The sequence below is a fragment of the Pteropus alecto genome, unplaced genomic scaffold, assembly GCF_000325575.1.
Source record: "Pteropus alecto unplaced genomic scaffold, ASM32557v1 scaffold106, whole genome shotgun sequence".
Taxonomy (NCBI): domain Eukaryota; kingdom Metazoa; phylum Chordata; class Mammalia; order Chiroptera; family Pteropodidae; genus Pteropus; species Pteropus alecto.
Window position 1 is genome coordinate 11,224,738 of NW_006442103.1, and position 22,310 is coordinate 11,247,047.

General features: G+C 52.3%; 1 protein-coding gene and 1 long non-coding RNA gene across 8 annotated transcripts; one reads left to right on the top strand and one right to left on the bottom strand.

Annotated features, from left to right (window-relative positions):
- Positions 1-447: 447 nt before the first annotated feature.
- DENND2D (DENN domain containing 2D) lies at positions 448-19,354 on the bottom strand. Of its 6 annotated transcripts, none has more exons than XM_025052225.1 (13): positions 19,149-19,354; positions 15,332-15,462; positions 14,584-14,759; positions 13,609-13,721; positions 12,861-12,930; positions 12,081-12,158; positions 10,872-11,012; positions 9,536-9,684; positions 7,015-7,192; positions 4,149-4,190; positions 3,639-3,723; positions 3,064-3,303; positions 448-2,614 (listed from the first exon to the last, which is right to left on the bottom strand). In XM_025052225.1, exons 2-13 carry the CDS (start codon positions 15,417-15,419, stop codon positions 2,538-2,540), a joined length of 1,437 nt encoding a protein of 478 aa, XP_024907993.1. In that variant the 5' UTR covers positions 15,420-15,462; positions 19,149-19,354; the 3' UTR covers positions 448-2,537. The 6 variants fall into 6 exon arrangements, with proteins under 6 accessions (XP_024907993.1, XP_024907992.1, XP_006919694.1 ...); XM_025052224.1 differs by having other exon boundaries at positions 15,332-17,399; positions 19,149-19,197; XM_006919632.3 differs by lacking the exon at positions 15,332-15,462 and having other exon boundaries at positions 19,149-19,350.
- LOC107196240 lies at positions 4,199-9,527 on the top strand. 2 transcript variants are annotated; one of them, XR_003048654.1, is made up of 4 exons: positions 4,199-6,911; positions 7,441-8,217; positions 8,700-8,808; positions 8,899-9,527. It is a non-coding gene; the product is annotated as an uncharacterized LOC107196240 (long non-coding RNA). The 2 variants fall into 2 exon arrangements; XR_001517617.2 differs by having other exon boundaries at positions 7,989-8,217.
- Positions 19,355-22,310: the final 2,956 nt, after the last annotated feature.

Consider the following 22,310-nt stretch of genomic DNA (forward strand, 5'->3'; position numbering starts at 1 on the left):
TGATAAGTTTTTTTGCTGTAGTTGCCACTCTTGAGATTCTGAGCCTTTTAGGAATCTCAAACCCTTGCCCCAGATTTTCAGTACGAGAAGCCTGGGCCTCTGGGAAATTACCGAAAGCCTGCATTCTCCTTTTCTGGGTCCTCAGTGTTTATGCAGCGGGTCCTTGGATAATGTCGTTCCGCTCAGTGTTGTTTCATGATAACGTTGACGAGGTGTCGTAGGGACATAACTCTTGCTGATATCAATTGGCCTTTGGTAAAATTGGTTTCCTCATACATCGTTTTGCTTAAAGTTGCAGAATCTATCGATGTTAAGTGAAGATGCACTGTACTACACTTTGAAATGAGAACCAGCTTTCCTCAGTAACTATAAACCAGATCTCCTTCATTGTATGTAGATAGTTCAGCTGCTTGAATGAAGAAGGGAGACAGCAGAAAAGGCTTAAACTATTGGCTGAAATGAAGTATTTTGTTATTTTTATTTATGCCCCGTTTCCAAAATCATGGATAAACAATAGCTGATTGCCTCGCCTGGCAGCCGGAGCTCTGCTTTCTTGCACTTGGGGTCCCATCAATCCCATGTAATCTGGATTAGCAGTGAACAGTGAAATGTTTAATTTCTTCGCTACACTATAGCAAGAAGGGCAATCTCTCATTATCTTTGCTTGCTAGCAACTTCTCCAGAATCTGGGGTAGGTGGAGAAGTACATACAGGAAAAGGCTAGGGCAGACCAACTTTTGAAAGCTAGGACAAAGCACGCCAGTGTCCCACAGTTGTTACATTTTTGAATGGGGACCAGAATCTGGATCTTCTGAATCCTGGTCCAGTGTTCTTTCCTATACCATACTAGGTTTTAGTGGGCAAAAGCCGTAAACTGAGATGCTAGAATCTTTTCCAGCACAGATTGAATCTGGAAAACACTCACATCTTTGGCGTGTGCTTCCCTCAGCTCTAGATACCATCAGTGTCATATTAAGGGTACATTTATAGTAAACCTCAACTGGCCATGATTCTTCTTGTGATCATATACCTGGTTAGGTATCAAGATCACCTTAAGAAGCTTTAAAATACAAGTTCCCAGGTCCTGTCTCTAGAGATGATTTGGTAAGTTTGGGAGGGGCCTCAGAAAGTATTTTCATAAGCTTCCCAGGATTCCGTCCTTGTTCTAAAACCTTTTAAGGGACAACTAGGTTTAGAAAACATTGCCATAAACTACCTAAAAAGATTCAATGACTCTCAGAAGCTGTGAACAATTGTGGCATAGTTATGGGTGGCATGTGGGGACAGTGGAACACATGCCACTTGCAGTAAGTTTCTGTGCCCCCAAATCAAATCTCATTGGCTTTCATGTCAATTTGGTAACCCCGGACCCCTGTCTCACACTTTTAAAACATTTGTATTCTTTGTATAAGATTCAGGGGCCTCTGAGGATCACATTGACACACACATTAATAAGATGGAATGTTTGAAAGACAAGATGCCAAAAGTTTCCTGTCTCCTACAGCGTTTAAACAGAAGCTGTCGGTGGAGGTGCAGAGGGAAGATGGACTAGGTGACCACTAAGCCCCTTTGGACTTCAGATTGGGATTCTCTTTTCTCAAAGGGAGAATTGTCTGTGCAGGGATCCCTTCACCTTTAACAAAGAGTTGAACTGGGCTTCTCAAAATAACAAAGTAGGAAGCAGATCTCTAAAACAGAAGGTTCCAAACCGGAAGTGGTGGGTAGACAGGCCTGTTTATGGAAGCAGTGTGGTGTTCTTCACTGCCTTCCGTCACTGAGTTCCTACCCTTAAGTTTCCCGAGCCTGTGCATGCTGCATTGCGGCTAGCAGCCTTTCCTCTCAGGAGTCTGGAAAGCTCACCGGACTAGAACCAACAACCGCTGTCCTGTCCCCATTGTTGTTGCTGCTAGGACCAGTATCCCTTGTCCTTCCTGTGAGAAGCGGAGCTGCTGACCCCTATAATTCTGCCACTCAAAACAGCCCCAGAGTTCTGGGCCGGTAGGACCAGGTCCTCTACTTCTAGTCCAGTTTATTCTCCCATCTGCATTCCTTGTCTTCCTTGTTCTGCCACCACCTCCCATGGTGGAAACCAAAGATACACATTACCCACAACAAGAAGAGTTCACCTTTATTCTCATCCTCATGTCCACAGGCCTCTCTGTTTTTCATGTGGACAGCCTGAGCCTTTGGGTCACAGCCACTTTCTCCGTTGAGGATTTGGTCATAGTGGTTCCTGGAACAAGGCAGTTAGAACAACTTCTAAGTCTCTGCAACACCTATGCTACTGTTTCGTGCTTTGTGTCACCTCTGCAGAAAATGCAGTTTTGTGCCCAGCTCTGTGGGTACAGAGGTCAGAGCCTTTTCAAATCTTGAGATAGCTGATTCCAAGGATCCCAGACTCAAGACACCGGCTCGAAGCAAGACCTGGTTACCAGGACTTGGAAGAAGGCTGTGGAGCTTCGCTGCTCCTGCCGTGCCGGCAGGGGACAAGTCCAAAACTGGCGTGTAGGTCCAATCACTCCTGCGCGCCACAGCTCTTATTTCACAGTCTTTTCCCTTGATTTCTTCTGTTTCTTCTGCTCCTCATATTCAAGTATTTTCTGTTGGAAGTAGCCTGTGGGTTCAGATACAGGTTTAGAGGCATTGAACCTGGCCAGGACAAGTAAGATGAGCTCAGGAATGAGGGTCAGAAGTGTCCTGTCTGCTCCCCGTGCTCTCCTTGCTACACCCACATTCCTCCTGGGGGTCCCATGCCCTCACAGGCCTCTGGTAATCCAAGTATTTAATATGGCCCAAAAAGGGGCCTACAGACAAAGCATAGGAATCAGCTAGACTTGAAGAGCACCGGGCCTCTGGCTGGCTAATGAACAGAGCAACTTCTACGAAATGTCAGGCCAGAGGGCATTTTCTTAGGCTTCAGCTTATTTCAGCCCCACTAGTAAGATCATGGCTCTTTCGCGGGCCTCTAGAAGGAGATGCTCCTTCCTTCCCTCCTCATCCCAGCGCCACGCCTGACCTGGGGCGCACTGGCCCTCTCCGGGCTTAGGGGTCGTCACTGCGTACCTGCAGGAGGGTTCTTGCTCTTCTCAGCTTCCTGGATGAAAAGGGAGAAGAGCTGTGTCTTTACAAACTTCTTCACGAATCGGCGGTTGGCCTTGGAGTTCAGAGCCTTATAGAAGGCCCGTTCTTGGAAGTGGCCTTGCCCATTTGCTTCCCGTTTGATATAGGAAGCATAGTGACCCACAGTCTTGACAAAGAACTGCACAAAAGGGCCTGAAACGTGCTCGTTGATTTGTTCTGAAGCTGCAGGAGACATATAGAGGCCAACTCAGAGAGCAGCAGGATGAAACTACCCACTCTTACCTCCCTCCAAGTGGCCATGATTGCAGGCTGAATGCTCTGGGGAAGGGGATGGGGTAGGCTTCATCATTACTAACCGACTCATTAAAACGGGAGACTGGGTATGGGTTCTCCTCCATTGCTTAGGAAGAATTAAATCTCATGCTCAGACTTGCCCTAGAATCTAGGTCTGAGACCGGCCCAGGCCTGCCAAGTGGGTCCATTTTTGTTCGGGAAGGGAATGGCTGGGAATCATGCCCTCAAGGGGAAACCCAAAATAAGAGGGTCCTGGGACTTACTCTGCAAGTCATTGATCCCCTGACCAAGAGCATCTAAGATGTCATCTTGAAGCTTGGGTGGTAAGATGTCTTTTTCATCACCAACCTAGGAGAGGACAGAGGCCAGAGGTCAAGCAGTCAGCGAGGAGGTGTGAAGGCCGTGATAGAGGAGAAAGGCATGCATTCCGCACCCCTATGCCACCCCCAAATTAATAATCAGCCACATAGGAGAGAAACAGCCGAAGCTGGTTCTTGGACTTAGTTCGACTTGAAGCATCAGCAAGTCTCGTCTCTACCCCTGCGGCTCCCGGTTTATACCCTTGCTGTAAAGGCACCAACACTGATTGCCTTGTTGTGAAGTCATCTGTGTCCTGGTTTGTACAGAGCTCCTTGAGCAAGGATAGGTCTTGGTGGCATGAGTTTTCACTCAGCAAAAGTACTTAAGCTCGTTGACATAAGTGGAACATGGATGAAACTAGAGTGACTGAGTTGATGGTGGGCCTGCAGGGGGCTCTGAACCCAGATACTCACTGACATTAAGAAGGTTCCTTCACGAAGATTCACCAACAGGACCTGAAATAAACACAGAGTGTCTTTGTCACCTTCCCTTGCTTCACAGACCTCAAGAGGACTTACCACCTCCATTTCTGCCTGCAGCTGTACCTTTCTGCCCAAGTAGCAACACAAAATCAGCATCTTTAATTCTCATTTCCTATCTAACACTCCTTTCTCACCATTCCTCTCTTTGGAAATCTCAGTTCCCTTTCTAGGGAAAGGGTATGAGTGTGTAAGAAGGAGGATAAGGGAGGGGGGTAAGGTAGAAGGGGAACACATGGCCAGTCACTCCCTCAACTCAACACCGAGTAGAGTAATTGCTTCTATACATGGAACTCGTACATGGCGCACGCGATCATTGTTTTGCACACTTACTTAATCCTCCCAACAGCCCCCGTAGAGGCAGGCACTATCCCTATTTTGCAGGTGAGGAGACAGACTCAAAGAAGTTGCTTGAGTTCATACTGCTAGTTCCTGGACTTAGTTCGACTTGAAGCATCCAAGAACCATACTACAAATAGCAGAGCCAGCCTCCAAGCCCAGAATGCGCATCCCCAAGGTGGCACTCCCTGTACCCGCCTTCGACTTCCGCCCTCTAGTCAACTTTAGGACAGGAGTAGACATCTTCATGCTTGCAACAGCTTTATGTGCAGCTGCCTGGAGTTCTAGTCTAAAAACTCCCTCAGCTTTGGGCCTTCACACAGGAAAGAGCAAGAGAAGGAAATGAGCCCAGAGTCAACAGGAAGAGGGAAGGGAAGGCGGTGAGGAGACCATGTGTCTCCAGGCTACAGGTGAGACAGGCACGGGGCTGGAACCTGGGCACCCCGAGTTCCAGTACCAGCTCCCTCCCTGCCTGAGGGGCCTTCAGTCTATACCAGAGGCTACAAACAGGCATTCTGCTGGTTGGCATCCAACCTGCAGGTCTGTTTCTTCGATCCTTAGAGCATTTTTAAATAATGGAATTAGTTTCCAATATTTAAATTGGAAAGTTGCATGTAAAATTTGGATTTGGAGCTTCTGAAAACCGAGGGACTGACGCTGGTCCTCATTTCTAAAGGATAACATTCAGGGGGAGCCAAGTGCAGCCGCCGCTGAGCAGGGCAGGCGTGTGCTCGACCGTTCGCAGAACCTGTGTTGGTCACTGAAACGCTGGCTGGGCTCCTGTTTTCAGTTTGGACTCTTGGTCTTGACTATAGCGTGAATGATCTTTCCATGTTCTCTTCTTCCACATAAAAGGAAAGAGAGGGAACTGGAAAGTGTGCCAAAAGACAGAGCAGGCACTGTAATTATCCGTCAAGGGAGAAAAGTTGAACTAGTCCAGGCCTGAAACCACTTGCATACGTTGGCTCAGATGCCTTCACTCAGGGACGGCTGTTCACTTGGGGGTTGGGAGGTAAGAGTGTGTGTGAGAAGAACTGTTATGTTAAGTCGTTGCCCAAAATCTTTCTCGTGTTGGGGTACATTGCTGTTTATCAAGGAATCCCTTCTAGAGCATATACGGGGAGTCAGGGCACCCCCCACGCCTGCCCTGCCTCGTGCCCCGCCCCTTTCACAGAGCAGCCGCTGAAGAAGAAGACGGGCCAGGACTCTTGTATGGCAGGAGCTGCAGGCTGCTGGCCTTGGGGTGTCTTCCTGCCTGGCCATCGGCAGCGGGAGGAGCCACAGCTTCCGAGGAGCTGGAGCTACAGCGTCAGGAAGTTTCACAACTTCTAGGGTAGGGACGTTTTAAGTCTTATTGCTAAACACGGGGGCTGATACTCTGCCCCAGTTAGTCATGAGGCGAAGGCTCGTTCAAAGGGCGTGTGTACTCAGTGATTCTGAGGAGGGCTGGGAAGGCCAGGACGCAGGAAGGGACACACCTTCCTCTCCAACAGTGCTGTGTAATGAGGATTGAGCTGCTCCCTCTGCCGGGTTCCACCACTGCCTGTGTGGCCTCGGAAATGCCGAATTCCCGGGACCTCAGTTATTTCTTATGTAAATGGGGAAATCCTGCCATGAGGGCTGGTTCCATGCCTCTTTAGTAGTTTACTGCTAGCCTCCCCCCTTGGGTGGTCCTTCTCTGCACAGAGGGTGTCAGTGGTTAACCAGTCCAGAAATACATCTCTAAGTAGCTCTTCTCGCTTGAGATTATAGTAATGTGCTGTCTCTTGAAAGTTCCTACTGACAGCTCTAAGCAGAGCACATGTTTTGAGTTGTTCTTCCAACACTGGAGATAAGATTTATGCTATGAACACCCATTTTCACCACTGGGCCCTTTGGTGTGTCTGCGGCACTGTCAGGAAATAAGCTGACAGAATCAAAGGGCTGTGTCCTCAATTGTCAGCTGAGCTCTGAGCTAATCAGAAAGATGACTCTTGCTGCAAAAATCTGCATTTTCAAGGCTCCTACTTTTCAAGAGAGCTACCTTAGTTAGCTCACGGCCAAGGAATGAGAATGAATTCCAGTGGGGTGTGTGCTGTATAGACCAGTTGTGCTTATTCATTCAGATGAGATATGGGAGGCCCCAGAGCCTGCCCATAGGGGCTGACTGGCCTAGGACAGTTGGATGACCCCCACATAAGCTAGGTGCTGCTCCAAAAGGAAAATGCTCAGGAGGAGGGAGCTGACACTCACTGAGCATCGGCTCTGTGTCAGGCACCAGGCGAGGATCTTCATGCAGCAGGCGACTCCCCCTAGAATCCTTAGGAACGGAACACTGTCATCCCCATTTTACAGACGAAGCAGCTCGGGCTTAAAGAGGTAAGCAGCTTGACCCAGATCACACAGCTGTTAGCAGCAGAGCTGGGGGCCAGATCCAGGTCTGCCTGGCTCCACACTCTGCCTTCCTCTCGCTGCGTCTTACCTCCTCCATGGGGCTCTCCGTGACCTCCTGCAGAAAGCGCATCTGCACTCCAACCATGAAGGGGGTGGGGCAGCAGACCGTGGCCAGCAGGCTCTCGGGGACGACGGGGATGTAGGTGTGCGCCCAGCTGAAGGGGTAGAGCAGCGCAGCAGCAGCGTGGATGCACTGAGACAGGGTGCTGGGGACAGAGCACCGAGAACGAGAGTCAGAGCGGCCTCCCCGCGCCCCCAGCCCTGCACCCCGCCTGCCCACCACCAACGGCAGCTGCTGTGACTGCTTCCTGTGCAGATGCACACTCAAGTCTGGGAGCCACGCTGGTCACAGAGCTTGTGACTTCTAGCGGCTGGGAGGGGAGGGGCAGAAACCAGCAGAGGCTGCGGTTCCTCTCATCAAGGATGGGGCCTCTATTTGATCTTCCTTACCCAGTCAGTCATCTCAACTCACTAGCGGACAAAAATAAAAGTGGCTCCGAAGAGAGGAGGAAAGAAGAAATGCCTTCGCTGAAACCGATTATCGGTTGCGCTCCTGTATGCGCACCTCGGCGCTAAGGATGTGGATACGAGGCAGAGGAAGATGCTGACCCTGCTTAAGGAACTCACGGTGTAGTCAAGGAGACCAGCCCGTAAACACTGGGCGCAGCAGACAGGCGAACCGTTTTTCTCCTTATGTCTATCCACCCTCCTGCCCAGTCTTTACATCTCACGGCTCCCTCTGGCCATGAGAGGTTAAAAGTTACCAGGTTGGCGCCTGAGTTTGCTTGGGAAATTCCTGGATTCCAGGAACCCCTGCCCAGCAATTCCTACCCGGAAAGTCCCACGGAGGTGCCTCCTCTCCCATTTCCAGTGAGGCATCCCCGGTGTGACCCTCGCCTCAGTCCCAGCTCTGGCCCAGCTCCTCCCCCCTGCACAGCAGCACGACCCTTCTCTCTGTCTTCTCTGTTCTCCACGAGCGTCCCCTGCTCTTCATTTCTCCAGGCTGCCCCCAGACCAAGGCCAGTGAAAACACATGCGGAAACCTTGTTCCAATTCTCGGTATCAAGCTAGCGCTTCCTGAGTGGGAAACATCGAGCCTCTGAGAGTCTAGCCAAGGCCTAGGCTGACTGGAAGTCCCCTCCCTGCCAGCAATTCGGAGATCTGATAAACTCCATCTGGGAAGGAAGTGGGGAGTGGAGGGATCTCCCTAGAGAATGCTAATGCCTGAGAGGTAAGTCCTGCCAGCCTCTGCCCATGTCCCGACCAGCTGACACCTGGAGCCGCCTTCACTTTCAAAGCGCCGATGTTAGGGGAAAGGCCCAGAATCCTAGCTCTCGACACACAGGAGCTTCTCATTTCCCTGCAGGGCTGGGAGTGGAGGAGCTCTTCCCAGAGCAAAAGCTTACACCACTTCCCTCCACGATTAGCCTATTTGTTGCCACTGGTTTTATAGAATTTTCAACCCACAGAGCCCACTGCCTGCCCAAGCTTCCTTTCCTCTAAAACCCACAGCATTCACCTGACCCTCTGGCCTAACATTCGGTTGCCCTACAGCCTTTTCTTCCTCTTCCCTAAGATACAGAACCAAGGTTGTCAGCCCAATATTGGCTTTCTCCCTCCCCCGGACGTGACTAGAAGGCCAACCTCCCACTGTTCGGATATTTTTTTCCTTCTCTCATTTTATCACGTATCATCTCCCTCTGACTTTCTCAGATTCGAAGTCTCTAAGAGGTAGAGACCAAGACATGACAGCTACACACAGGGATCAACTCAGCTGTGAACATCTTATAAAGAACAACCTAGCGCTTACCAAGACTGCCTGGTAGGGTGCTAAGTGCCAAAGGTGCATTATTTCATTTAATCCTCACCACACTCTTATGAGGTCGATGCAATACATTTCTCCATTTTACAGATAAGGGGAGCATGACTTCAAGAAGTTAAGAAACTAACCTAAGGGGAACCACGTAAGGAAAGATGGAAGGTCAGGACTCGAGCCTCATTCCGCTCATTTCAACACCGATGCTTTCAACCACTGCAGAATTCTGCAGCCCCTGAGGTCAAAGACTATGTCTTGTTTGTCTATATCTTCCCGATGCTTGGCAAACAGCTGACACACGATAAATGTTTGTTGAATGAGTAAGTGGATAGATGAGATGTGTTTGCCATTAAGGATGATGGGCTTGACCTCCATACCATTATACTCCTTCCTGCCCTGTCCTCGCCCTCTCTCCCTCCCTCAGCCTTGCACGAGCAGAATCCTATCAGCATCTGCCCTGACTTCTCGGCCTGGGCTGTCCCGGGATCACATCATACCCTTCTCAGAGCTAAATCAGAAACCTTCCTCGACCTTAGGCAGCAATCACGTTGAGAGGCAGAAGCAGGGGAGCCGGAACAGCTTCCTTGAGAGGTTTAGCGCAGACCGAGACCCAGAGGTGGGAGGGCGAGGACACGGGTCCTACAGCCTGATTTCCTTCAAGGACCCTCCAGCTGTCCCGTTGTACCCAGGGAAGCCAGTCAGTCCAGGTCGGCTGCTCAGCGACTGGACCCACCTGAGATCTTCAGCCAGGAAGATGAGTCTTCTCTCCAGCACTGCGGAGGCAAAGATCTGAACAATCTGTTCGAGACTGAGACACTGCAACAGAGAATTAAAATCCACGTGTTCTAGGTGGGAGTCCAGGGGCCGTGTCAGCGAGATGAACTGTGGGGAAACCAGAGAGAGAGGGTGTCACCACAGAGGCAGCACACAGACCCGAGTGCCGGGACTCTGCCGGCCTCCGCTCCGTTCTCCCCACAGGAGTAAATCTGATCCCGTCTCTCCCCTGCTAAACACCCAACCTCGGTTTCCTTTCGTTTGGGGATAACACCGATGTTGTCATCCCGGCATAAGCCGCAACGTCCTGCCTCCCTCGCTGCCCTCGCGGAGCCCACTCCACCTCCCTCCCCACGCCGCCTCCTTCCTGGCCCCCAGCGCGCGCACTCTCCCCGGCCCGAGGTCCTCGGCTGGCGAGGCCTCCACGGGGCGCTCTTCCCCTTGGCTCTCGTCCTCATGCCAGTCTCCGAGGCCTTCTCTGGTCACCTGGCACTGTAGGTGTTTTCTGCCATTTCTCACGCAGCGTACGATTTTTTTCCCCTTTCGTCACGATCATTCGACTTTTAATTATATATTTATCTGTTTGTTTGCTTATTTCACGTCTGTTTCCCCCACTAGACTTTTAGCTCCATGACGTCAGGGACCATGTTCCTTTTATTCACCACTTCATATCCAGAAAATAGTCAAGCTTGGCGCCTAGCGAACATTCCATACTTATCTTTTGAGTAAGTGAAAAGGCCCAGCCCCTCCCCGGATTTTTATATGGGGGAGCCAAGGTTCAGAGGGACACGGATTCTCCAGAGGACCGGGGGTCAGCACTGGAATTCTTAAAACAATGTTCTACTTGCTGCTTTGTCTGCTCAGTGCCTTAAAACAATAGCATCCCCATGAGGCATGGGTGGGGACTCAGGGTGGATGAGTGATAAGAAAGAGACAGGTGGAGGCCACAGTACTGATGTGGACAGCCACAGGAGGATGAGGGTGGGGTGTGGGGGCAAGTGGCAGTTTGGGGGCTGGAGGCAAAGTCCCTTCTAGCACCAGGAACCTTAGCCTACATGGTTTATTTATTATAAATACAAGTCTTGGTGGTTTGAACAGTGACTAGGTCCCTGTAAACATCAGGTTGGGAGGATCAGAAGATTTGGGGTCTGATTTTCAGCTCCGCCAGTAATTCAAGCCAAGATCCAGCCCCTGCCCGACTCAGTTTCCCCATATGTTAACTCAGTGAATCGAAGGGCTGATAAGAAGCCTGCCTCTTCCAGCCAGGGAGTGTCTCCCCCGTTTTGCTAACCCACCTCAGTGCCTGAGTCGGGGATGAAGCTCTTAAGGGTGACAGTCTTCCCAGGAGCGGGAAAGGCCGCCTCTCGGAGGCCCTGCATGAACGGGTAAATGACTGCCATGGAGATCTGGTGTCTCTTCTCCACTTCATCCAGGATCTGCACGGAAAAGGACCACAGGAGGCATGGCACAAAGAGAAGCCGCTGGGCGAGGGGCAGAGACCCCGTGTGTGAGGCTCTGCATGGGTCCAGCCAGTCCTCACGTGACTTCTAGCCCCTCCACCAGCTGGTTCTCTCCTTCCGGTCTGCTGCTTATCTCCTGAGACCGGTCTGCTGCTTATCTCCTGCTTTTCCCTAGCCTTCTCTTCACCCTCTCCCCACCAATCCATGTTCTTCTCTTCTCCAAACATCAGCATAAACTACCTGCCCCACAGAGTCATCCCAGAGTAAACCCATCATCCATGATGGTCCATGGTCACTCGTGCCGGTTGGAGTGTGAGCCAAGAAGCCTGGGCCTCTTGGCTGCCACTCTGCCCTCCAACTTCCACTGAGGACTCCCCAAGGCCAGAGGCAGCCTTCGTCCCTCAGAGCCCCACACAGATGAACACTTCCCCCAAGCAAAGGCTGATGGAGTTTCCTGCCTTCATCTTCCAAGGGGCCTGCTGCCGGAGTTGGGGACAGAGCACACCAAAGCCCTTTTCGTGGCCACCACGACAATCCCCATCCCTTCCGAGGGACCTCTCTCGGAGTCTGACTCAGATGTACTGGCTCGCAGATGAACTCCAGCAGAAGTCCCAGAACCCTCACCTTCCCTTCTGCCCTGGAAGGAGTCCCCTCCGACATTGCGTAATAATTATCTCCACATTTCTTCAAAGCTCTGCCTTTCTCACAGGTCACCTCACACCAACCCATGAGCTAGAAAGGTGTGGGACCATTATATGCATTTGACAAAGAAACTGAAACTCCTGATTCCTAACCTGGGCTCCGCCCCCTGTCCTGATCCAGCTGCTTTCCCGCCTGGCTGGAGTCACACCGAGACGGTACCTTAGGTTCAGTTCCCACTTTTCTCTAAAACCAAGTGGAGCCCAAGACCCTGTCTGCCACATTTTACCCATGTGTGGCTCGGCTGACACTGGCTGTAAAGGGAAAGCCCCACCACGGGCTCAGGAAACCCGGGCAGCCAGGAAGACCTGGGACCTGGGGAATCCCGCCCCGCCCCGCCCCTACCTTGGAGAACAAGCCGAAGCAGCCGACACAGCTGATGATGCAGTACACCTTGGGGAGGCGAGGGCCGGGGCCGGCGGGCTGCGGGGACACAATGGTTCGGTCAGCGCTGCAGCCTCCCCAGAACCTTCACCCAGCTGGGGCTGACAGGGCATCAAGCTGGTGTCTGGGGCTGGGGATTCATGGTGAAGAGTGGGCTGGGTGGAGAAAGGCCTGGCTGGACAGCGGTCCCGTTCATGGGACAGGCAGCAGGGAGGCCAGAGCGACCACCAAAGTCAAAAGAAGATGGCCTTGACGGGGCTGGTGGGCTCGCCGGCGGGCACTGCCACCAACTGGGGTCAGCAAAGAGAGGGGGCAGAGATGAGGAAATGACGAGGGAGGAGGGCACTGTGAAAGTGACTCCGAGAATCCTGGGAGCCGAGGATAGCCTTTACATCCCAGTCCGTGACCTGGGAGGCTCCCGGGGCCACGGCACTACGGCCTGGATTGAGAAGGCAGAGAGGATCAGGTCGGAGGCTCCCTCGGAGGGGAGCTGTCGAAAGCTGGGGAGAGCAAAGACCGAAGCGTGGAGAGCGAGGTCCCTGGGGTGGGCGAGGAGAGGCGTGTGTCCCCGTTCTGGCGGGGTTGCAGAGGGCACTAACATGGCAGCTGGTGCTGGGCTGTGCGCTCTCTACAACCACCACTGCCAGGGAGGCTGGGCTTTTGCAGCTGAGGCTTGAGTGAGCCCAGCTGTGGAGCCGAGAAGGCCGCAGAGAGGAGGGGGCGGTTCTGAACTGCACAGACCAAGAGGCGCCTGCAGTATCCAATCTTCCTGCTCCCGTCCACATTGGTCAGAACGAAGGAGAAGGTCTCCCTGAGGAAGAGCAGACAAGGTTTGCATTTGCTCACTAGACTCTAGACCAGGAAGGCGGTCAGCCTCAGGGGGCGCTCAGGGGGCTGCAAAGGGCCAAGGGAGCTGCAGATTAGTCGTGAGAATAATAACACCAGCGATTTATTAAGTGCTTATTGGTGCCAAGCTCTAAACGCCTCATCTTATTTCATTCTCAAAACAACCTTTTGAGGTAGATTCAATTATCCCCACTTCGAAGATGAAGGATCTGAGGCTGGGAACGTGTTTCTGTCCAAGGTCATTCAACTCATAAGTGGTGAAGACAAAATTCAGACTCGGGCAGTTGAAATGCGGGGCTCGTGCTGTCGGGACTTTGCCATGTTACCTTCTCAGAGCCCGAGGGCCTTCTCCTGAGTCCAGAGTCTGCCAGTGACAGAGTCAAAACCCAGAGCCGATCCTTTCTAGCACAGAGGGAACCGGTTAACTCAATTAGCTAAGTTCCTTGGCCTCGAGGGCCCCCAGCCAACATGTTGATAATGAATCAACTGAGTCCCTCCAGGTCATGAGAAAAGCTGGGGAGGAACTGGCGTGCACACCCAGCGAGGAGGTGCGAGGGGGCCACACGGCTCCCGCTGGTCTTTCTCCCCCAGTCCCAGAGTCCGTCCGGGGGTGAGGGGAGGGGGGTGAGCAGTGGGCAGTTACCTGGGATACTCAGTGAGGGGCGCCCACTCGTTCCCATCTGGGAAACAAAACAAGGGGATGGCGCTAAGCAGCCGCTCCTCCTCCTCCTGCTGGCCCCGAAGCAGGTTCTCCCGCTGTAAGGAACAGGGAGAGACACGTGGGTGCTGCAGGTAGGGGCAGGCGGGAGAGGGCTGGAGGGCTGGCACGCTTCCACTGAGCCGCTAAAGCAGTCTGAGACAAAGCTTTGCCACCGGCATGGGGTCAAAGGGTGCCTCTGCCTGTCACTCTGCACTGGGATTTCATCCCGGGTCTGGAAGGAACGACCGCCAAGGCTAAAGCGGCCCCTCCTGGGCCACGTCTACATGACCCTGAGTTAGACTTCAGCCTCCTGAGGATCTACATAGTCAGGAAGGGGGCCAGGGCCACACTGAAGACAGAAAGGCAGGCAGAGCACCCGGCTTCCTGTGAGGCCCGCATGAGAGAAGGGAAGCAGCACAGCTGCCTCCCCCTCAGGATTAGTGAGAAGGAAGCCCTGTCCCTGCCCCATTGCCCAGTATGGGAGCCGACTGGGGCCTGATACATTTGCTGTAGCCACAGGCTGAGCCTGGCCACCAGCTGTAAGCCCTGCCACCCTGTCCTTCCCGCCCATCCCAGGGAGGCGATTCCTGCAAAGGAAGCTTCTCTCCAGAGAAGGGTGACTGGGGATGGAATCTGGAATAACCAGGAGGTCCCTAAAGGGACATAAGAACTAGCCCAGTTTCCCAGCGAGGGAGCCTAGGTCAGCATCTCACAGAAAAGAAGCCAGACCTAGATTCTGTGGGTGATAACAGAACACGGGGCAGGCCTGCAGGAAATGGGAGCGGCGGGCTCAGGGCAGCTCTAGACTCAGACTCTGGCAAGGCGGGGAGACTGAGCGGGCACCCCCACCACCCCCACCCCGCTGCCTCTCAAACACGGCATCTCCTGTCTCCCCCTGCCCCCGCCTTCAGTCCTCACCTTGGGAAACTGGTAGGTGATCGTGGGCTCATAATCCTCCCCTGATCGCCGTTTTTTTAAGGAGACAACGAGGAGGTATTCGAAGAAATGCTGTCCTCCAGCAAAATTGGTCAGACAGTGCTCCTGGGCCCTTTCTGACTCCTTGGCAGCTTCTTCCGAATTGTCCTGGGCAGATCCTGAAACAGAGGCACAGGGCCCATCGGTATCGCATCGATCCATGCCCTGAGTGGCCTCTGTGAGGCTCCAGGCAACTTCCGCACCTCAAGGCCACCCTGCCAACGCCAACGTGGAGTTTCCCGGAGCCTGCCCAGCACCTCAGGTCCTGGAACAGGACCAGAGCCAACCGGGCAGTTTCCATGCCTGCCCCGGGAGATGTGAAACCACGGGGAGAAAAGAAGAGAAAAGAAACCACTGGTCTGGAAGCCAAGGAAATGTACTGGAAAGGCCGCCTGGGAGGCCCTATGCCCCAGGGTACCACGGAGGCTCCACCTACCCACAGGGTGCTCAGGACGTACCCAAAACAGTGTGCCCTGCCCAGACCTGGGCTCACGAAACCAGAACAGGCACGAGGGCCATGTGGCTGTGACCACGCCAACCCCCACGGAGGGGAAACCTCCCGGCCCGGTCACGTGGGGGACGAGGTGGAAGTCAAGATATAAAGGAAGAGAAAAAAAGCATTTCAAGGAAGAAACAGCCCCATCAATGAGCGTGACCCTGGAAAGAAGGAAGTGGGTAATCCAGTCCAGACCTGCTCGGAGTCGAGGCACCCATTTCTGGAACAGCCTGAGCATCCCGCCTCTCACTGGTCCTTCCCTCTTCTCGGGCCTGTGGGGCATGGAGCGCTACCCTTTCCTCCAACGCGAACTGGCTACAGAAAGCCTGAGAAAGGGGCTGCCGCTTCAGTGTCCAACCACAGCTCGATGAAGCCGAGCCCCGCGCTGTCTTCCAAACAAGAGAGAGCAGTTTCCATCCTGTGCAGCCGATGGTTGAGCAAGAAGGATGTGACGGGACCCAGGAAGGCAGCCGAATGCCCGTAGTGACAGAGGCAGCATCCTGGCACTGCAGCTCAGACCTCAGCTCCTCCCAAGAGCCCCAGGGTGTGGTGAGACAAAAGGTCACGAGCAAACATCTCCAAGGCCCAGCTGCTCCTGGGCTAAGGGCTTTGAATTCTGGGCGGCAGATTATACAACAGGTTGATTCACAACCTCAGGAAAGTGAAGAACGCCTGATAGCATCAGACTGTGGGTACTGGAACCTGGCTGGGCCCAGGACAGGGATCTTACATCCCCGTAACTTTGATTCTTGCCCTTTCAATTCTCAACCTGTTCAACAGCAGCCAAAAGCCCCTGCAAGGCCACCTGTCACACACTGGGACTTCCAGGATTTCAGGGCTGCAAGCAAGAGCACAGGACCAAACATTTCGCTTTCCCTGATCAAGATCAGTAGACTTGGCCCATTAATGATCTAAAAGGAGAAATTATTCTAGCAAGAAGGAATCTTGGAAATCAAGGCAAACCTAAAAGCCTCCTCTCCTGGTGGTGAAGCAGAGGGCAAAGTCCATCTCTGAGCTGGAGAGTTCCTGATATTTCAGGAGAATTACAATGGCGTACCTCTCACCCCTGCAAAATGTCCTAAGACAGACTTCTCTCAATGGGACCAGTTCCAGGGCTCCAGCAAAGACTCCCCCTTGCAAATAGGAAGCACCGAATCAGGACATTCTCCCTGGCCTACAGTAGGGGACTGGTTGCATCAGCAGCCTGAGGGTCACTCAGTGGCAGTGGAAAGCATCCAGGTGATCTCCACTCCACCCTCATTTCTGCTCAGTCTTTTTTCCCTGTTCCCCTAGTTCAACAGTTCTGCCCAAACTAAGGGAAAAGCAGCTTGCCTCTGGGGCTCCAGTGGTGTCTGGAGCCGGGGAAAGAGAGAAAGAATAGCCCTAAATTCTCACATAAACCCTTGAGTGAGTGAAACCACAGGGTAAGAGAGAAGGACTTTGGCCATGAAGCTGTGCCTACGAGGAGCCAGGAGGCAACAGGGTTTGGTGCCAGTGTTTGCCACTCCTGCAAAGAATTAGCAGCCCCCTGGAAAAAAGTGGGGCACTAAAATAGTGGAAACGGCTGCCTTGCTCTTTAGAGCTTCAGATCTGGCTTTCGTGGGACTGGTAAAAACCAGCACTCAGTGGCCCAGCCATGACTCCTGGGGAGAACCCCCATCACAGTAAATAAGGATGTTACGAATGCTATGATGGTGAGAACAGTCAGTGACCCGGAACACTCAGAGCTGTTACCACACCTTGCTTGCAACCTGCACAGACTTGTTGCACAATCCTCACCACCTGCCTGATGAACAACCATCTTCCTAACACAGGTGGGGAAACTGAGGCACAGAGTAATTCAGGGACTAACAGAATCTGTTGGGGGTGGGAATTATGAGAGTTCTATGCCATGCTCCTGCCTTCTGGAAGTAGGACACACCAAACATCCCACAAATGTGGGATGCCTCCTGTTTGCAAAGGACTTTGAGACCAAAATCTTTCGCTGACTATTCCAGAACCTCAGGAAATTATTCCTTTCCCTAAATCCCTTAAGTTGCAATTTACAGCCCATTTCCTCCTGCTTTATCAGGAGAGCCAAGAGAACAACAAAACTCACAAACTCAAACAAAAAAAAAAAGTTACTTCACTTTTGGATTGAGGCCCAAGTAGTCCAGAAAAAGATTGCTATCTCCTACCTTTCAAAGGGGGTTATCAGCAGAAGACAAAACATCCATCAAACACATGTATTTCATATAGGTCATCTCATTTAATTCCCAGTGCCCTAGAAAGGAATTATTATCCTGGGTTTTAAATTAAGGAGGGAGCCACCCTTTCTCAGGAAGTCAGGAGTCTGGTTACACTTGTTCTTCCACTAGGAAGCTCCACCCACAGCCACCTGGGGAAAGCCCCAGAACAGGTTAGAATATAGGTGAGGGGAGTTTCTGGAACCTTGATGTAGAAAGCCGGCCCTTCCTTTTCTAACTCAGCTGCTCTCAACCCAGGATGACCACTGCCACACCTCCCCACCAGAGTAAGTTATGCCTGCAAATACACACATACACACACACGCCCCCTCCTATCACGCAACTGCCCTATAGCCAAAAGGGCCAAAGAAGGGGAAGGGACTCCCCAGGACATGGAGGACAGGCAGAAGGTATAAAGAGAGCACACTCTCCTGGCCTGACAGGTGCCAGACCTCAGGACAGGTAATACTGGCTGCTCATCTTCCAGTCCTTCCATGTCCGGGAAGCTCCGGGCACAATCGTCAGCCTAGTTTGGGGCCACGGTGGGTGGAGACAACTGGATTGTCATCTCCAGGCTGCAGGAAACAGACCCTTAAATTCACAAGGAATCCTCAGGGTTGAGCGAGACCAGGAAAGACCAGGACAGGGCTCTCCAGAGAGGAGAGGACACCAGCCTCACCCCACAGTCCCAGGCCTCTGTCTCCTCCACACATGGTCTCTGACCTCTCTGCCTTGGTGGGGTGGAATGACCGGATACTGGAACCCCATGTTTAGGGAGAAGAGCAAAGGCTGAAGGTGGAGGGTAGGTCTGTTGGCAGAAGGAGCACTGATCTCTCTCCCAGGGCTCCCCAACTCTGGGGCTTGGGGTGGGGTAGGGGTCTCACGCAACTTTTTGACTTTCCATTGTTAGGACGGGTGTGCTGTCTGGGAACCAGCCCTGCTTACTGTCCCGCTGGCTTTCTCTTCAGAAGGTGGGACCTCTGGGCAAGCAGTTGAGGGGTATTGCTACTCAGCCATAGGTCTGGCCAGTGAGAAGCAGCAATAAATGTTTGTTGAATGAATAAAATGAGTGAATTTCTAATTGTCTTCCTTCCAAAGCCCCTCCTAAGAGAGAGACTGAATATTGACTACGAACTAATAACCACAGTCCTGAACTGGAGGAATTATTCTCACCCCACGGGTGGGGGTGTAGGGGGGCGTGCGTCTCGTGGTTCACACATTCTAAGGAAGCAGCTCAGCAGGTGCCACCCCAGCTCTGCTAGTGACCACAGACTCCAGGGCCCTTTGATGCCCTTGGGCGGGGGTGGCACGTCGTCAGGGAGACCAGTTATTCTGGCCTGTGGCTATTTGCGGCGCAGCGGGAAGTCGCCAAGTGGCCTATCCCAGCGGGGCAGGCCGGGGCGGGGCGGCGGGCACCCCGGAGCTGAGGCGGGGTGCGGGAGGGCGCTCCAGGCACACTGCAGTTGCACCGCAAGCTTCCTGACTGGAATAACACGTGGTACCGGGGCCCCACAACCGTTTCCTTTGCCCGGCCGCCTGCTCCTGACCCCTGCTGGCCTGGCCGCTCATCTGACCTCCGACCCCGTCCCCACTTGGTCCTGTCCACCCCTACCTGCGCCTCTCTCCTCTCACCTGAGCCCTGCCCTGTCCTCTCAAATGCCCGGCGGACTTCTCCCGGATCCCGACTCCCCGCGCCGCGCTCCCCGGCCCCTGGCGCGGTCAGCCTCGTGTGCTGGCCCCAGTCCCCGCGCTGCCCTTGAGCCCCAGCGCCCCAGCCCGGCACTAACCCCCACGGCCGCGCTTCAGTCTCAGGCTGGCTCGGAGGCGGCGGCCGAGCCCATCCATGGCCCCTCCAGTGCCCCGCGCCGGCTCCCGGGTCCGCGACGGCCCCGCCCCCCGGTGCCCGACCTCCTCGCGCCCGACACTTTCGCTTTCACGCGGGGGGAGGCCGAGGGGACCCGCCCGGGGCGGGGCGGGGCGGCGCACCTTCCGGACTCGGCCCAATCCCCGGCGCACCTGGGCGGGCCGGCGCGTCCCTCAACCACCGCGGGAGCCCGTGGGGTGACAGAGGGCGCTCGACGCGAGTCCGGGAGGGGTGGCGCCACTTCGCTCCCACCCTCCGTGGGGCGCCCCGGGAAGCTTGCCTTTCCGTACCCCGCAGTCCTGAAACGCGCGGACTTCTCGCCAAGTCACCCCCCTACCTCCGGGGTACTGGATGGGGGTGCCCTGAGGGGGCGCACCGTCCAGGTGGCCGCGACCTTACCCCAGATGGGGATAGAGTTTTCAGAGTCGCCACACCTTTCCGGCCCCTCCATCTCTCCCCCTGCAACTGCTTCAGCCTCTCGCCAGTGCCAGATCCTTTGCTGTGTTTGTCCTTCCACCCACGGGGCACGTTGCCTCATTCTATTCCCGGTTCCACTTCCCCAACGAGCCGGAGGGAACCTAGGGGAGCCGTATGGGCTCCTGAGGAGGGAGAAGAGATGTGGCTCGGGTCCTCATCCTGTCTCCTTTCGGAGTGTGTGTGTGTGTGTGTGTGTGTGTGTGGTGCGTAAGGTTTTGAATGGTAACATTGGTGAATAACATCGTATAAAGGTCAGGTGTACAACCTTATAATACGACATGTATATATACTCTACTGTGTTCTCACCACCCGAAGTCTAGTCTCTTTCCATCACCACATGGTTGATCCCCTTCCCCCTCCTCCCCTCTGGCAGCCGCCTTCTGTCCTCTGTATCTTCCTAGGAGTTTGGTGTTTTGTTTCTTTTCTCCTTCAACAGATGATTGGTAAAGATGCGACATATATATATATATACAATGGAATATTACTCAGCTATGAAAAGATGAAATCTTGCCATTTGGGACAACGTGGGTGGAATTTGAGAGTATTATGCTAAGGGAAATAAGTCAGACAGAAAAGGACAAGAACTGTATGATTTCATTGATATATGGGATATAAAACAAAAAGCAATGAACATCTACTGTGTTCTTGGGCAGATGAGCAAAATGAGGATAAAGCCTTGTCCTCCTTCCCCACCCCCACAAAGATATGAAAATTAAGGAACAGAAAGCTCTTTGTAAACTCTTATGCGTTACAAATTTAAGGGATGATGATGACGACGGACGACGACGATGATGATGATGATAGTTGCAGATATCCACACTTCCTGTCTTCTAATCCCAAATCTCAGTCCAGCTTTTCAGACCCTCCTCCACCCTTCTCACCTTCACTGGCTTCCAAACATGCCCCGACTTCAAGCTTCATTTGTCAGATGAGTATCTACATCTGATAAGCCTCAATTGTTCCCTGAGGATCTATCCTGGCCCCCGCTCCCAGGACCAGCATCTGTAGGGGTGGGAAGAGTACAGAGTCCTTCTGAAGTTTCTTCTTTCAGAGAGGTTTTAGCCTCAGTTTCAGGCATGGGAGGCAGAGAGAAGAAGACACTCTGGCAAAAAGATATCTAGGATCTATAGATATGACCGCCTGACCTACAGCTCCCTTCCCTCTCCCATGCATGGGTGAGCGGGAGTGAGGAATCCAGCCCTGGAATTAAACTGTCTGGTTTCGTCTGGTTTTAGTCCAGAGATTCTAAAAGTCACCTCTACTCTGGGCCTATGCAATTCTGTACTTAATTACACAGTCTGTTTCTGTTCCCTGTTCCCCGTGTAATCCCCCGTGCAAGGACACATCTCTTCCCCAGGCACCTTCTCTTGGCTGCACCTATGTCTTTTGCATTTCTGTGTAAGTTTAGAAATTGTTCACGATAAACTTGTCCAATTTGGTTGAATATTACTGTGCCTTAATTTTCTCAAACTATTTTATGGTGGTCCCAACCAAACTACTTCCTTCTTTTAAAAACCTATGAAGAAGTATGTGCACACGTGCACCAAAAATACGTGTACGAGAATGATTATGGAAGTCTATTTGAAATAGCTTCAGACTGGAAATAACCTGAAATGTCCATGAGCAGTGAAACGGATGAATTGAGGTGTCTTCTTACAATGGAGCACTATACAGCCGTAAAAATGAACAAACTACTGCTACATACAATGACAGTTAATTCACACAAACATAATGTTGAGCAAAAAAAGCCAGACACAAAAGAGTACATAATGTACGATTCCATTTACATAAGTTAAAAATATGTAAATCGAATATATGGTATGAAGAGTCAGGATGATGTTAGATTTAGGGAGGAAGGAAGAAGTAATCGGGCTTCTGGATGCTGGTTATGTTCTATTTCACCTGGTGGCAGATACATAGGCGTGTTCACTATGTGATCATTCTTTGCACTGTACATTTCTGTGCATTTTCCTGTATACATATGAGACTTTAATTTCAAAAAAATAAAAAATATATGTTCATTAGGATGTTGGGATGACATAAATGAAGATTTAAGCTAATTGAGAATGAATTCAGAAATTATTGGGATGTACGGAAGTAGAGTTAAATAATTTTTTTTTGAGAAGTGTGCATAACAATAGGAAAAATGTTCATTGGTCCATAATGAGAGGGGGATTTGAGTTTCAAGCGGTGGGTTATGATGGAAAAGATTAGATCGTATTTATGGGCATTAGAGGTAGGGAACCAGCAGGGATGAGATGTAAAGTACAAGAAAAAGCGGCAGGTGAAACAAGGTTTGAGTGGAGGGAAGAAGGTGGAAGGCAGGGCCTTGGGTATAGATGTTGATTAATTTGTAGATGAGGAAGTAGGAAGTTAAAGGATCGAAAAAGAGGCCGTCGTTTTTGCTAAGAGAAAAGGGTTTTTTCTTCTTATAGCTTCCACCTCCCACTGTACCCAGAGTCTGGCTGTGAGTGGAAGAAAATGGTGCCAGCCCTCCTTTCTTGAAGATTTTGAAGAGAGTCCACAGATAAGTTTTATTCAGGGAGAGAGCGTGGCATAACAGGATGACCTTGGGTGCACGGAGCCTCCCTCTCCTGAGATGATTAAA